Below are 15219 nucleotides of genomic sequence, written 5' to 3'. Positions count from 1 at the left end.
CGACCTGTTCCACCTGGTGAGAAAGTGGCTGCAGCCGGAGGAGTCGTCCCCGGCAGAGATCGTACAGAAAGTGGTTCTGGATAAGTTCATCCGCTCGTTGCCCCCCGCAATCCAGCACTGGGTGGGACAAGGAGGTCCCCAGGACGTGGACCAACTCGTGAGCCTCGTCGAGAGGTATAAAGCCACGAAGGACTTACTGCAAGCCGTGCCTCCTCGACGTTCCAACCCCGGGAACAGCAAGTCGGCCGGAGCACCGGGTAAGACTGTTCCGTATGTAAGGGGTGTCAAAAGTGTCCCAAAGGGAGGCGGCTCAGAGGGGGATCATTTGGGACAGAAGAGGAGTCCCAACTGGACAGCCCGGTCCCGGGTAGAACCCCAAGGGGACCGGGGCCCCATACTGTGTTGGCGCTGTCGTGAGCAGGGGCATATTGCCGCCAACTGTCCACTTACCGTGGAGCCCATGGACTGTGACTCTGCCCGGCGGAGGTCGATGTTCGCACGGCCTGTGTGTTCTGCAGAGATGGCGTCAGAGACTGATCGACCCTTATGTCACCTAAAGGTGAATGACTTTGCGGTGACAGCTCTACTGGACTCAGGGAGCTTGGTTACGCTGGTGCACTCCAGCCTGGTCAATCCCACAACCGTCACCGACCGTCGCATGGGTTTTTTTTGTGTGCATGGGGACACCAAGGAGTACCCTATTGCCCTTGTAAGACTTGATACTCCGTGTGGACTTGCCACCCATGAGGTGGGCGTCGTGAAATCCTTAATGCACACCCTGATCCTTGGGAGAGACTTTCCCCTATTTTGGGACTTGTGGCGACACCGAGGGTCGTCTGCAAATAAGGTTCATGATAATGCAAATGTGTATGATGTGTGTCCGGAACCGTTTGACCCTGAGGGTACGGTTCCAGCAGTAGGGGTGACCCAAGAAGATGGGGATAACTTTCCCTTAACAGTACTGGCGGGTCAGACGGAGGTACAGGACGAAGTGGTTGCTATGCCTGACTTAGTGGTCTCACGTGCCAATTTCGGAACTGAGCAGCTCCGAGACCCCACCTTAGTAAAGGCCAGGGAAAATGTTAAAGTACTGAATGGGGAGCCTCAATTTCCAGGGGCTGATACTGTGTTTCCACACCTTGCAGTCAACCAAGAATTGTTGTATCAGGTTGACAAGGTCCGTGGGGAGGTTGTGGAACAGCTGGTGGTACCTCAGTCCTATCGCAGGATGGTCTTAAACCTGGCGCACAAGCATGTGCTGGGAGGTCATCTCGGGAGCGAAAAGACTAAGGAACGCATCCTTCAGCGTTTTTTCTGGCCTGGGGTACATGGTGATATAAAACGTTACTGTGAGTCGTGCCCGGAGTGTCAAATAACGGCTCCTATGCCCCATTACCGAAACCCCTTAGTGCCCTTGCCCATCATAGAGGTGCCGTTCGAGCGGATCGCTATGGACCTAGTTGGACCCTTGGCAAAGTCTGCCCGGGGTCACCAACATATATTAGTGGTTGTAGACTACGCCACCCGTTACCCCGAAGCCGTTCCTTTACGCAATACGTCATCCAAGGGTATTGCAAAGGAACTACTTCACATGTTCTCCCGCACGGGCATACCAAAAGAGATCCTGACGGACCAAGGAACCCCCTTTATGTCAAAGGTCATGAAGGAATTGTGTAAGCTGCTGAATATTAAGCACTTACGGACGTCTGTGTACCACCCACAGACGGATGGTCTGGTTGAGAGATTTAATAAGACCCTAAAAAGCATGCTCAAAAAGGTAGTCAATAAGGACTGGGACTGTCTGCTGCCATATTTAATGTTCTCAATCCGTGAAGTCCCACAATCCTCCACTGGGTTCTCTCCCTTTGAATTAGTTTATGGTAGACATACTTGGGGGCTCCTTGATGTAGCCAAGGAGACCTGGGAGCACGAGTCCACCCCCACAGGAGTGTTATTGAACACATCTCCCTCATGCAAGATCGAATTGCGGCGGTCATGCCCATTGTTAGAGAACATTTACAGCAGGCTCAAGAAGCCCAAAGCCGGGTATATAACAGGTCCGCCAAGGTGAGAACCTTCAACCCTGGGGATCGGGTACTAGTGTTGGTGCCCACCCTAGAAAGTAAATTCCTAGCAAAATGGCAAGGGCCCTATGAAATAATCGAGAAAGTCGGAGAGGTAAACTATAAGGTGTACCAGCCGGGTAAGCGGAAACCAGAACAGTTGTACCATGTAAACCTAATTAAGCCATGGAAGGACAGAGAACCCCTGACTGCAGTGAGCACCCCCCATGGTGGGGTCCCAGAGGTGTGTGTATCAGGGTCCCTGTCTAAATCCCAACAGCAAGAGTCTAGGGAATTTATACGACGTAATTCAGCTGTGTTCTCCGACATACCAGGGCGTACTGGTGTCATAAAACACGACATTATAACTGAACCAGGGGTAAAGGTTCAGTTGAAACCGTACAGGGTTCCAGAAGCCCGCAGACGAGCCATCTCAGAGGAGGTCAAGAAAATGCTAGACCTCGGAGTAATTGAGGAGTCGAAAAGCGAATGGTCCAGCCCTATCGTGCTGATACCAAAACCTGATGGCTCTCTGCGCTTCTGTAACGACTTCCGGTAGCTAAATGACGTGTCAAAATTTGACGCATACCCAATGCCGAGAGTGGACGAGTTAATTGAGAGACTGGGTCATGCCAGGTACTTTTCCACTCTCGACCTTACTAAAGGCTACTGGCAGGTTCCCCTTACAGAGAGCGCGAAAGAAAAGACTGTGTTTGCCACACCAGAAGGGTTGTTTCAGCACATCTGCCTACCCTTCGGTTTGCATGGAGCCCCAGCAACCTTCCAAAGATTGATGGATATCATACTCAAACCCCATTGTCAATATGCGTCAGCATATTTAGATGATATCATCATCTTTAGCGAAGACTGGGACAGCCATCTACCCAAGGTACAGGCAGTACTGAACTCCCTTAGAAAAGCAGGGCTCACAGCAAACCCAAAGAAGTGCGCCATAGGCCTCGAAGAAGCACGATACCTGGGGTATGTAATAGGCAGGGGTATTATAAAACCCCAGATCAATAAAATTGAAGCCGTTCAGGACTGGCCACAACCCACTACTAAAAAGCAGGTGAGGGCTTTTTTAGGCATTGTAGGGTACTATAGGCGGTTCGTGCAGAACTTTGCTAGCATAGCAGCACCCCTAACAGACTTGACCAAGAACAGTAAGTCAGTCATGGTCAAGTGGAACCCTGATGCAGAAAAGGCGTTCCAAGAAATAAAATGGGCCCTCTGTAGACGTTCAGTGTTAGTCACACCCAATTTCAAAGGAGAATTTATTGTCCAAACAGACGCGTCCGATGTGGGACTGGGAGCAGTTCTGTCCCAAGAAGTAGAGGGAGAGGAACATCCCGTGATATATCTGAGCCGGAAGCTCAAGCCCCCGGAGAAAAATTACAGCATCGTTGAGCGGGAGTGCCTAGCCATCAAGTGGGCTCTGGAATCCCTAAAGTACTACCTGCTAGGTCGGCACTTCAGGCTGATCACAGACCACTCCCCCTTAACCTGGATGTCCCAGGCAAAAGAAAGAAATGCCAGAGTCACTAGATGGTTCCTGACCCTTCAAAATTTTAGCTTTTCGGTAGAGCACAGGGCCGGAAAGCTACAGGGCAATGCTGATGCCTTATCAAGGACGCATTGCATGGCGGCTAAAGGTGTCCGACCCCACAGGCTCGAACAGAGGGGGAGGGTATGTGAGATGGTGACCGGCAAGGTGCTGGAGGGCAGGTATATATCGCCTAGGATGCTCTCCTATGCTGCCTTGGGGAGCGCTTGTGCAGATACGTGCCACCGAGCAGCCTGGGCTCGGTGGAGGAAGCCGGCAGTATAGTGTTAGTGGCATTAAGCCACTAACACGTTGTAGTATGTAAGTGGCTCCAAGCCACATAATCCGGGCCGGCTTTTCCTGGAGTGACCAAAGTGAAGGGTGGGATGGTCACTCCCACGTACCAGGTGGGGCTGGTACCAGGCCATATAAAGCCTGGGCCTACAGGGCCTAGAGAGAGCTGAGACCTCTGCAGGTCTGAGAGTCCTGGCTGGCTGTGTGCAGGAGCCATTTTTGATTACCAGTGTGTAGACAGGAACGCTACATGTTTAGTAAGTGCTCAGACGAGCAGGATTTCCTTTATGTTTGCCTGATGTTAAGGCCTGTATTTTGTTTTGTTTTGCTTGGAAATAAACCCAGGCAAAGCCTGGACTAAAGACTTTATCGCAAGTGTCACTGTCTCTGACTGCTTATGCCCAGGTTGCTACCGATCCTAAACGCTAATCCCTCACAATATATATACACAAATGTATCCATGTAGTTACAAGTAGAAGATATCATCTTTTTTTCCCTATGTCATCAACACAGAGGGGAATCCCCATGTGAGGAACGCCACGTACATGCTTTTTCCATGAAACGCACGCAGCGTCAATGTTCTTAATAACCTTTAATACCCTATGTCAATAGGACAATGTTCACTTTTTTTCTACAGAAGCAAACAGAGAACATAAATGCTATATATAACATGTCACAGTATTCCCTTCTGCAATAAATATAACATAGTTTCAGATACAGTAAGTTACTAAAGGTTATGATTCATCACTAATAATTAAAATAAATTACTATGTGAAATTAATAGGCAGATTAAAACCTTTCTATTTGTATTTGAGAAAATGTTGTGAGCCCCTGCCACGTCTGATGATGATCACACAGCTCTTGTTACACAGTTATAATAGATGAGATCACAACTTAACTTCCTGCCTTAATACTTAAGGTCTGCAGCTTATTTAGGTGAAAATAGATGGTAATGATAATTAAACTGTCCTCCCAGCGAGGAGAAATGGTATTGCCTCTAGCTAGTGCTGTGCTGATGCATCATGGGATTGATTTGAAAGTGAAAGTAAAATATTTACTATCAAGATGGTGTCTGATAAGTATCACACAGGGGGCTGCACTGCATGGAAGTGGCAGCAATACATAGAGGAGACCTTGAGAGTGTGACGGACAATCATATGAGTGGTAACCTGTTCCACTCATTGATCACCCTCACTGCCAGAAAAACTTTTTCTAATATCTAATTTGTGTCTCCTCCCTGTCAGTGTCATCCCATTGCTTCTAGTCTTTGCTTGTAGAAATGAGAATAGGGCCGATCCCTTTGCACTGAGACAGCCCTTCGGATATTTGTGGACCGCTATTAAGTTTCCTCTCAGACTTCTTTTTTTGCAAGCTAAACATTTCCAGACCCTTTAACCATTCCTCATAGGACATGATTTGGAGACCGCTCACCATCTTGGTAACTCTTCTCTGAACTTGCTCCACTTTGTCTATGTCTTTTTTAAAGTGGTATGCCCAGAACTGGACACAGTATTCCAGATGAGGTCTGATTAAGGACGAGTAGAGGGGGATAATTACCTCACATGATCTAGACTCTATGCTTCTCTTAATACATCCCAGAATTGTGTTTGCCTTTTTGGCTGCTGCATCACATTGTTAACTCATGTTCAGTCTATGATCGATTAGTCTATCCAAGTCTTTTTCACATGTGAGGCTGTTTAGCCTAATTCCTCCCTTTCTGTATGTGCTTTTTCCTTTTTTTACACTTCTCTATGGCTGGCATCTTCGGTATTGGTTCATATTTGCTGACTATATTGTCTGCAGCCACCCCTTCTGCAATGTGGGTTGAGGTGAGTGGCTGCACATTAGTCTGCACTGAACATTTTGCTCTCCCATATTGCAATCTGGCTTTCTGCATGCTACTAGGGTATATGGTGATTGTGCCAACCCTGCAGTTTATCAGGTGGTGTGCACTGTGATGAATCTGATGCATTTTAAGGCCTGTCTCCCACGAGCATATATCGGCCTGCTGTTTTCACAGTCAACCGATATACGCTGTGATCGGTTGCATTGGCTTTCAATGCATCAGATCACATGGCCGTATTCCTGTGACGTAAAAGCACCCAGCCGGCCAATATAACGCCAGGCATTGTTACGTCGGGCCCAAAAGATAGTCCTGGAACTATCTTTTGGGCCGAAATACGTCAGCAGCTGCATGGGGTCATATGGGAGCCAATGACAGCGGCCGGAGAAGGGAGGTGGGAGGGAGTTTAGCAACGTGGCTGCTAAACTGCCTCCCTCTTCTCTCCTCCCCTCCAGCTGATTCCAATGGGAGGGAGTAAAATGGGGTGGAGCTAAGCTCCCGCCCCCTCCTCGCCCTTTGTCCGCAGCCAGCAATGGGAGCTTAGCTCTGCCTTGTCCCACCTCTTCCAATTGGAATCAGCCGATGGGGAGGAGAGAAGAGGTGAGCCAGTGAGGGGGAGGGAAGGGCAAAGCTCAGTGGCATGGCAACCTTGGCATATATGCACTGGGGCCCATGCCATCTGAATGGGCACGCAAACATTAGATTTGTGCACCCATTCACGAGTTTTTACAGCTCACATTGTAGCATATATCAGCCGGCCGTGGGAATAAAGCCTCAGACTGTGTATTCTAAGTCTGCGTTCTCTAACTATTAGACAGAATTCAAAAATCTGCCCCGTTGTGTTTTTCTGCTACATATCAGTGAATTTGGTGGACCTGATATACAAACTTTCCTTTTTTTCTGACATTTTTTGAAAACGTGCCCTGATGGGAATGAGTTTCCTTCTTGGTGATGTGATTTGTTTTTTTAACCAGCTTGGTGCTATTTAATCGACTATCTAGCTAATTAGCCATTAAAGAGCCACCCTTTAGCAAACGTGGATATTAGTTCTGTTGATTCAAATTATGTAATCTCAATGTTCCCTTTTTGATCAGATTAGCTATCCCCCTCTCATTTTAACAATTAAAGTCACTGGAGATATTTGCATTTGGTCCGTAATCAAATTCCATCCTAGTTATTAATGTTCCGACCCTAACATAAGCCATATATATGGCAATATAAGAAAACAAGACTAATTGATGTTCATATTAAAGCTGCTTTAGTAGCATCATTTAAAGGGGTTCTGTGCTTGTTAGTCAACATACCTTTAATAGAGCCCCCTGTAGTAAAGTAATAAATTGAGCAGTACTTACCTCTCTGCTGCAGCCAGGCTCCATCCCTGCAGCTCCGCTATGGTCCGGTGTTTGTTGTGACAGTGGATGTGACAGGAGGACAGGTGACCGCTGCAGCCAATCAGAGGTCTCAGCATCACCACTCCTGGCATTGGCGCTCACATCATGAGTGCCATGGTGCCAGGAGTTCAGGAATGTGATACTGTCGCCTCTGATTGGCTGGAGCAGTCCCCTGAATTCCTGTGACGTAAGCAGTCACAACAAACACCAGGACCATAGCAAGATGCAGTGCTGGATCCCGGTGGTGGTGGAGAGGTAACTTGTTCAATTTATTATTTTACTACAGGGGACAATCCCTTTAATAATCGGTATGCTTCTGTAGCTCAATACTGTATTAACTCATTACAGCTAATGTCTCGGATGTGACGCTGCATGCTAATACATCTGAAGTGCTCTGGGCAGGTGTGGACTCAGTGCTTCTCCAATGCTCAGCTCAGGGTTCACAAATCACCTTCTCCTGGAGCATAGATGGAACAGAAGTGTTGTCGAACCCTCCATATTTCATTAGTGATTCTCCTTCAAACTCCAGTCTCACCATCAGCCCCATCTCCAAGAAGGACACCGGACCATTCATCTGTACAGCCACCAACTTGGCAAACAGTGAAAACAGCAATGAAACTTCCTTTGATATTGACTGTAAGTAATATACTTCAGTACATGCAATATGCTATACAACATTACTATGTAGCAGGGATTATAAATACTGTAGATATTTGCCAGGTGTATATTTATAGACTAGACAGTTACAGGGAGATGGAGCAGTGGCTTGTGAAGTATGAAGGAAGACTCGGAAGATGACCATAGTTCAGATCATCTCATTGGCTCTACCACTGCTCATATATTCTGTTTCATATATTAAGTACACGGACTAAGTTACTAAATTTTGTTAAATAGTGCAGATTCTTGAGTCTCCAAAATTCATTTTTCATGATAGGTGTACATGAATTATGTGTAAACACTTATTTGAGTCCAAGTCTTAGATCTACAACCCGAGCATGTTCATGATTGTCAAAAGCGGTAAAAAGAAAAAAGACCCCCGCGCTCCGAGACCAGGAGCTCCGTGACAAAGATTAAATAACTTTTATTGCGACGCGTTTCAACGGTACAAAGCCGTCTTTCTCAAGCATTACATACATATTAAAATACACACCTTTATATACATAAATAAATTAATCCTTACTAACTACACCCGGCTCGGATACACGCCGCGTCCCGGCGCCATCTTGAAACCACGTGGAGTAATCCAGCATACATTTCACATGATGATGTGTACATCATCTATTTCATAATAAAACAAAACCTTTTCACCATTGTTATGATCTCCATTAAAACCAAATTCCATAGTCAAAAATTGAACTTATTCCGTAAACTTGTATATCAAGCAACATATCGTAATTATCAGTAGAACATTGTCTCTATTCTATACAAAAATTCCTTTTCGTTATATACTATCAAAATATATTTGTAAACAGTTGTAGACTCAAACCATAAATAATCATATACAATAAATATATATAAATTTTTTTTTATAAATAATGCATTTTCACATCGACCATAAATATGATTAGATAAAAATAAATAAATACTTAAAGGGGTTGTCCCGCGCCGAAACGGGTTTTTTTTTTTTTCAACCCCCCCCCCGTTCGGCGCGAGACAACCCCGATGCAGGGACGTACAGACAGCTTACCGGAGCGCTTACCTTGATCCCCGCGCTCCGGTGACTTCTATACTTACCTGTGAAGATGGCCGCCGGGAACCTCTTGCTTCGTGGACCGCAGCTCTTCTGTGCGGTCCACTGCCGATTCCAGCCTCCTGATTGGCTGGAATCGGCACGTGACGGGGCGGAGCTACACGGAGCCGCTCTCTGTCACGAGCGGCTCCATAGAAGAACACAGAAGACCCGGACTGCGCAAGCGCGGCTAATTTGGCCATCGGAGGCCAAAAATTAGTCGGCTCCATGGAGACGAGGACGCTAACAACGGAGCAGGTAAGTAAAAAACTTTTTATAACTTCTGTATGGCTCATAATTAATGCACAATGTATATTACAAAGTGCATTATTATGGCCATACAGAAGTGTATAGACCCACTTGCTGCCTCGGGACAACCCCTTTAAATCCCTTTATAAAAATATATATAACATGTTATATCTAAACGATAATATTCTAATTATACCCTACATAAATAAAAAATAAATAAATTATTTTTATCATGTAAATATTTATATATTATTCTCTATAAACAGTATTCTCCTATATATACATAAAATTTATATTTCCCCCCAAAAATTTTTTTATATTTTCTCCAATACCTCATTCAGACCCCCAGGTACTAGGGTTCTCAATTTATAAATCCAGTACATCTCCTTACGTCGGAGATAATTGGTTGACTTGTTCTGAATTTGTTCCAAAGGAGTAACTTTCATATCCTTCGGTTCACAATCATGCTTCTCCAAAAAATGACGTGACAAGCTGTGTTTTAGATTAGAAAAAAGAGGTTCCCAGCAGCACAGCATATATCCTCACATAGAGCCAGGCAAAACAGTGTGCAAAAGCCAGTCAGGAAGCCTAAACCAGAGAGGCTCCAAGGGTGCAGTCAGGAATAAGGAAATAGTGACTGGCAGCATTCAGCAATGTAGAAAAATACAAGATTTATTTCCCCATTACAAAAATTACGGCAACGTTTCGGTCGTAATAGACCTTCCTCAAGCCAGTCACTATTTCCTTATTCCAAGCTGTGTTTTAGATATCCCCTCTTTATATTGAACCTATGATTATTGATGCGCATTCTTAGGGAGTTTTTTGTTCTCCCTATATATCTCATATTACAACTGCATTCTATCAAATAAATGATGCGTTTGCTACCACAGTCCAGTCTATTTTTACTGCCACATTTCACCATTTGACCATCAAGTTCAATGGATATTCTCCCTTGTTGTATATGTGAACAGCATCCACATTTCGTTCTACCGCATTTGAAAATGCCCGTTTTTTTTAAAAAAAAAATTTTCTCTCTCCCTCCCGATTTTTTTTAGCTTCTGCTCTTGAGGGGGCAATACTATCCTTAATAGTTTTATTTTTCCTGAAAATTAATTTCGGATAGTCATCTATATTTTTCCCAAGTATTGGATCACTCTTAAGAATGGACCAATTTCTTTGTAAAATCCTGCGAATTTCCCGATTTTGGTTGTTATATTTTGTTATAAAAGCTGTCTTATATGTGTTTTTCTCTTTATTAATTTTTTTAAAATTATTTTTATTTAAATTCTCATGTGAAAATTCATTCCCTAAACCATTATTATCACTCAAATCACAAAGTGACATATTTTCAGCACTAATCCTTTCTTTCATTATTTTATTATATGCTGTGTTAAAAATGCCTATAGGATAATTTTTATCTAAAAACCGCTTTCTTAAAAAAAGGGACTGTTTTTTAAAATCATCATCTCTAGTGCAATTCCGGCTAATTCTTTTAAGCTGGCCGTATGGAATATTGACTTTCCATGGACGTGCATGACAGCTAAAAAAATCAATATAGCTGTTACTATCCACCTTCTTAAAATGAGTACTGGTAATAATTTTATTATTGAGGTGAGTCAGTTCCAAATCTAAAAATACCAATTTATTATAATCTATATTCGATGTAAAACGTAAATTATAATCATTATTATTTAGTGTTGCTATATAATCTAATAAGTCGCTCTTTCCCCCATCCCAAATCAATGATTGTACTATTTAAACCCAAATCATGTGCAATATTTATCTTCTATCCATGGGAGAAGTGATACATATATATGATTATCAGGGGTGCAACATTAAGGACCCTGACCACTTGGATTCCCACCCTTCATGAAAACAGGGTCCCACGTCCCTGGTGTGAATAGAGTAGTGGTCACAACATCTTCACTACTGCTTCATTCACTAGCTGTAGGACTGATAGAGATACTGATCGGTCCCAAAATCAATCGGCCATTTAAATGGTGTCCCTATCTCAGCTTTTCATAGTCAAGATAGGAAACCTCTGCTATGGCTACCAGCCAACTTGTTGGAGCCTACAGAAAGAGCCAAGCACTTCAGCCGAGCGTTTTTTCTGTAGCTCTTATAGAAGTGAATAGGAGCTATAAAAACCATGTAGCAGAGCGCTATGCTGTTTCAGTAAGTCCCCGAGTTAAGGGAACAGCATCTCATGTCGTGCTACCCTGTATACGTAGATCTTATTCAATTCAATGAGAGCAACAGAAACAGCATGGGGTGAAGTGCTCGGCTCTTTCCACCAGGAGGTTGTCACCATCTGGGCCTAGAAAATCCAAGATGGGAACACTCCATCAAAGTAATAAGGATCCATTCAAAAACACTCAAAGAGAAATAAATAAGCAGCGCAACACCTGCACTCAAATCTACTGCATCTGGAGTGATACACATCTGAAATGCGTTTGCGGTGAAGTCAGTAGCTGGATAATTTTACTGGCGTTCAATACTGAATGTTTCCTCTCTATTCATGAATGGCGGCAACACTTTTGCAAATAAACAAGTTTACCATAAACGACATGACCAATAACGATCAACTGAAAACGCGTCAAACAGCATGTCAGAGTGTTTTTGTTTTAGCTTTAATGTCTAAAGATTGCGTTTTGCACATAGTAAAGTACTTGCAGAGTTTTTGGTCCCTTTTCTATTGTGCTTTGTCTGTCTTCCAACAGGGTACCCAGATGGAGATATTAAATGTCTAAGCAACTCTAATAACGAGTATTTTACCTTTGTTTGTGCTTGGGAAAATGGCCATCCTCCCGCCAATGTGACAATGACATTTAATGGGACAACAGAGACCAAACCTAATATTGTGTTCAGAATTGTGAGGTTAAATGATCGTATCCAAGGATCAGACCTCACCTGCAGCGGTGATCAGCTGGGAAGAACGTCCACATGTACAATGACACTTGGTGAGTTATAAACATGGTTTTAACAACAACACATTTTCTTTTGCAACCCTGTTTGGGGGGGAGGTATAAAGACTATGAAGCTAACCTGTATGGGACAAGGAGGACTTGAACATTCACTGAATGGAAGAATGGGCATGTGGTTTAGTTTTATCAGTACCTCCACCCAGGATGGAGCCTAATGGGCTATTTACACGGGATGATTATCACTCAATATTCGTTCAAACAAGCAAATTTGAGTGATAATTGTGCAGTGTAAATGCACAAAAATTGCTCACTTTTTATTCACAGGTTGTTAGCCATCGCTGGATCACGAGGATGTTGTTCTGTGTAAATGCCTCCCTCCCGTTCAGTGCTTCACATAGATGGTGAAGCACTGAGCAAGAATCCCGCAATCCAGCTGTGAAGTCTTGTCAGTGTAAACGCTCTGCACGAGCGCTGACTACCTTAGTGGTGACATGAGCGCTCGTTCAGACATTTACTTGGCTGTCGGCCCGTGTAAATGGGCATTAGTATCAAGAAAGAAGTCTCTCTCTCTAGCTATAAACATTAAAAAGCTTACTTGCCTTCTAATATTAATCAGATTGTGAGAGTAAATAAGATTTTCTCTATTTTCTTATGTGCATTTTATATAATTTCAGCTGTATACATGTAATTTGTGTGTGTGCGTGTATTGTTGTTGTTGGACCAATAAGTCCTTCACCTTCTCGTGTCTGATTCCAAATTGGTATTATTTTAAGTTTTATCGAGCTCAGAGAGAAACAAAGGCAGACACCAGTATCTTGTGGTATCAGATGATTCTCTAATATATTTGTAGTATGAAGTTGCATATAACAGCAGAGGTATGCACCCTTAAAATCATAGGCATTCATGATAGTTTCTAGCTTCTAATGATTAACATATGTTTACGCCTTAAAGTGTGTGTTACTAATAAAACATGTGTTTTCTAAGACATTAGGGTGCGTTCACACGAACGTGTTTTTGTGCGTACTTACAGTAGATGCGTACATATGTGCGCACCTAGGTACGAGCAAAAACACGTGTAAACACAGCTGCGTGCTTGTTGTCAATGGAGCCGCAGCTCTGCCGGCCCTCCTGCATTCTTTTTCAGGGAAAGGCTTTACATATAAGCCCTTTCCTGAAAAGAAACATTTTAGTGCAAAAAAAACCTTACCTTTGCCATGACCCCTGCGGGGATGAATATACATCTGCCGCATGCGGCAGATGTCTTCTTCACCCCCACTAGTTAAAAGAATTGCCTGCTGCTACATCTGCCAATCACAATCAGAGCTACCAGCAGGTGAGGATTTTAAATCCCCGGCTGCTGATAGTTCAGAACTACAGAGCCAGGGACAGCGCCAGAAGTCGCGGCTGAGCCTCAGCAGGTGAATATGCTTTTTTTTCCATACTATTTTAAAAGGCTTTTCAGGGAAGGGCTTATGAAGCCCTTCCCTGAAAAGCCATTGACGTCTGCCGGGGCTCAGCGGCGACTTCAGCCGCTGTCCCGGGCTCTGTAGCGCTGCTGAGCTATCAGCATGCGGGATTTAAAATCCCCGCCTGCTGGTAGCTCTGATTGCGATTGGCTGAACTGCTTAGCCAGTTCAGCCAGGCGGAAGTACCCCGCTCCCATGACGTACCCTTACGTCATGGGGAGGGAAGGGGTTAAAAAGATGTTACAATACAATAGAGATGAGTCTCCAATGTGCAGGAAGGCATACAACATATCAAGATCATAGAATTAAAGGGGTTGTCCCGCGCCGAAACGGGTTTTTGTTTTTTTTTTAACCCCCCCCGTTCGGCGCGAGACAACCCCGATGCAGGGGTTAAAAAAACAACCCGCACAGCGCTTACCTGAATCCCGGCGGTCCGGCGTCTTCATACTTACCTGCTGAAGATGGCCGCCGGGATCCTCTGTCTCCGTGGACCGCAGGGCTTCTGTGCGGTCCATTGCCGATTCCAGCCTCCTGATTGGCTGGAATCGGCACGTGACGGGGCGGAGCTACACGGAGCCGGCATTCTACACGAGCGGCCCCATAGAAGACTGCAGAAGACCCGGACTGCGCAAGCGCGGCTAATTTGGCCATCGGAGGGCGAAAATTAGTCAACTCCATGGGAACGAGGACGCCAGCAACGGAGCAGGTAAGTATAAAACTTTTTATAACTTCTGTATGGCTCATAATTAATGCACAATGTACATTACAAAGTGCATTATTATGGCCATACAGAAGTGTATAGACCCACTTGCTGCCGCGGGACAACCCCTTTAAATATATGCTCAAAAAGTGCATGTATGCAAAATTATATATCAACAAACATTTAGTCATATAAAATGACACATCAAGCATACAAAGCATTGAATTTATGCATATAAGTAGCAGTACATAATGTGTAAAGCCCACCTTACTACCTGCACCTTACTACCATTGGCTGTTGAATGGAGTGTATCCGCAAAATGTTCAAAATCAGGGTTATCTAATGGCTGATCTGCAACATGTCTGAATCCCTCTGTCTCCTGGGCCATTAGCTGCGCACAGTCATGTGTATAAGCTGTCGGATGACTACCCCACAGTGCTCAGGCCAGACAAGTGTCCCACCAATCTGGATTTTGTTGTCCACAGATCTTCCATGTCCAGCTTCCCACATAGGGAGGTGGAGGTACCTGTGAACTCATAGCCATCATATGAGGACTATTTTTTTTCTTTTGTCCTGTACATATATCTATTAGGGTGCATTCAAACAAACGTATATCGTCTTGGTTTTCACACCGAGCCGATATACATCGTCCTTGTGTGCTGGGGGGGGGGGGGGGGGGGCTGGAAGAGCCAGGAGCAGGAACTAAGCTCCTGCCCCCTCTCTGCCTCCTCTCCGCCCCTCTGCACTATTTGCAATGGGGAGAGGCGGGATGGGGGCGGGGTTAATTTGTGCAACTTAGCCCCGCCCGTCCCACCTCCTTTCATTGCAAATAGTGCAGAGGGGCAGAGAGGGGGTAGAGAGGAGGCAGAGAGGGGGCGGGAGCCCAGTTCCTGCTCCTTGCTCTTCCATCCTCCCCCCCCCCCCCCCCCCCCTGCAGATGAGGACGACGTATATCGGCTCGGCATGAAAACCGAGCCAATATACGCTCGTGTGAATGCACCCTAATACATCTTTGCT

General features: G+C 44.8%; 1 protein-coding gene across 1 annotated transcript in view; it reads left to right on the top strand.

The window, feature by feature from the left end:
• The window catches only part of LOC136632356 (V-set and immunoglobulin domain-containing protein 10-like 2), a 119514-nt gene that overhangs the window by 71427 nt on the left and 32868 nt on the right, over positions 1-15219 (top strand). The window contains exon 2 of the mRNA XM_066607164.1: positions 11833-12072. Within this exon, the coding sequence (XP_066463261.1) occupies positions 11833-12072 (240 nt within the window). The remainder of the gene's footprint in view (positions 1-11832; positions 12073-15219) is intronic.

The sequence above is a fragment of the Eleutherodactylus coqui genome, chromosome 6 (assembly GCF_035609145.1).
Source record: "Eleutherodactylus coqui strain aEleCoq1 chromosome 6, aEleCoq1.hap1, whole genome shotgun sequence".
Taxonomy (NCBI): domain Eukaryota; kingdom Metazoa; phylum Chordata; class Amphibia; order Anura; family Eleutherodactylidae; genus Eleutherodactylus; species Eleutherodactylus coqui.
Note: the sequence above shows the minus strand (reverse complement) of the source record. Positions and strands in the feature narration are given on the sequence as shown.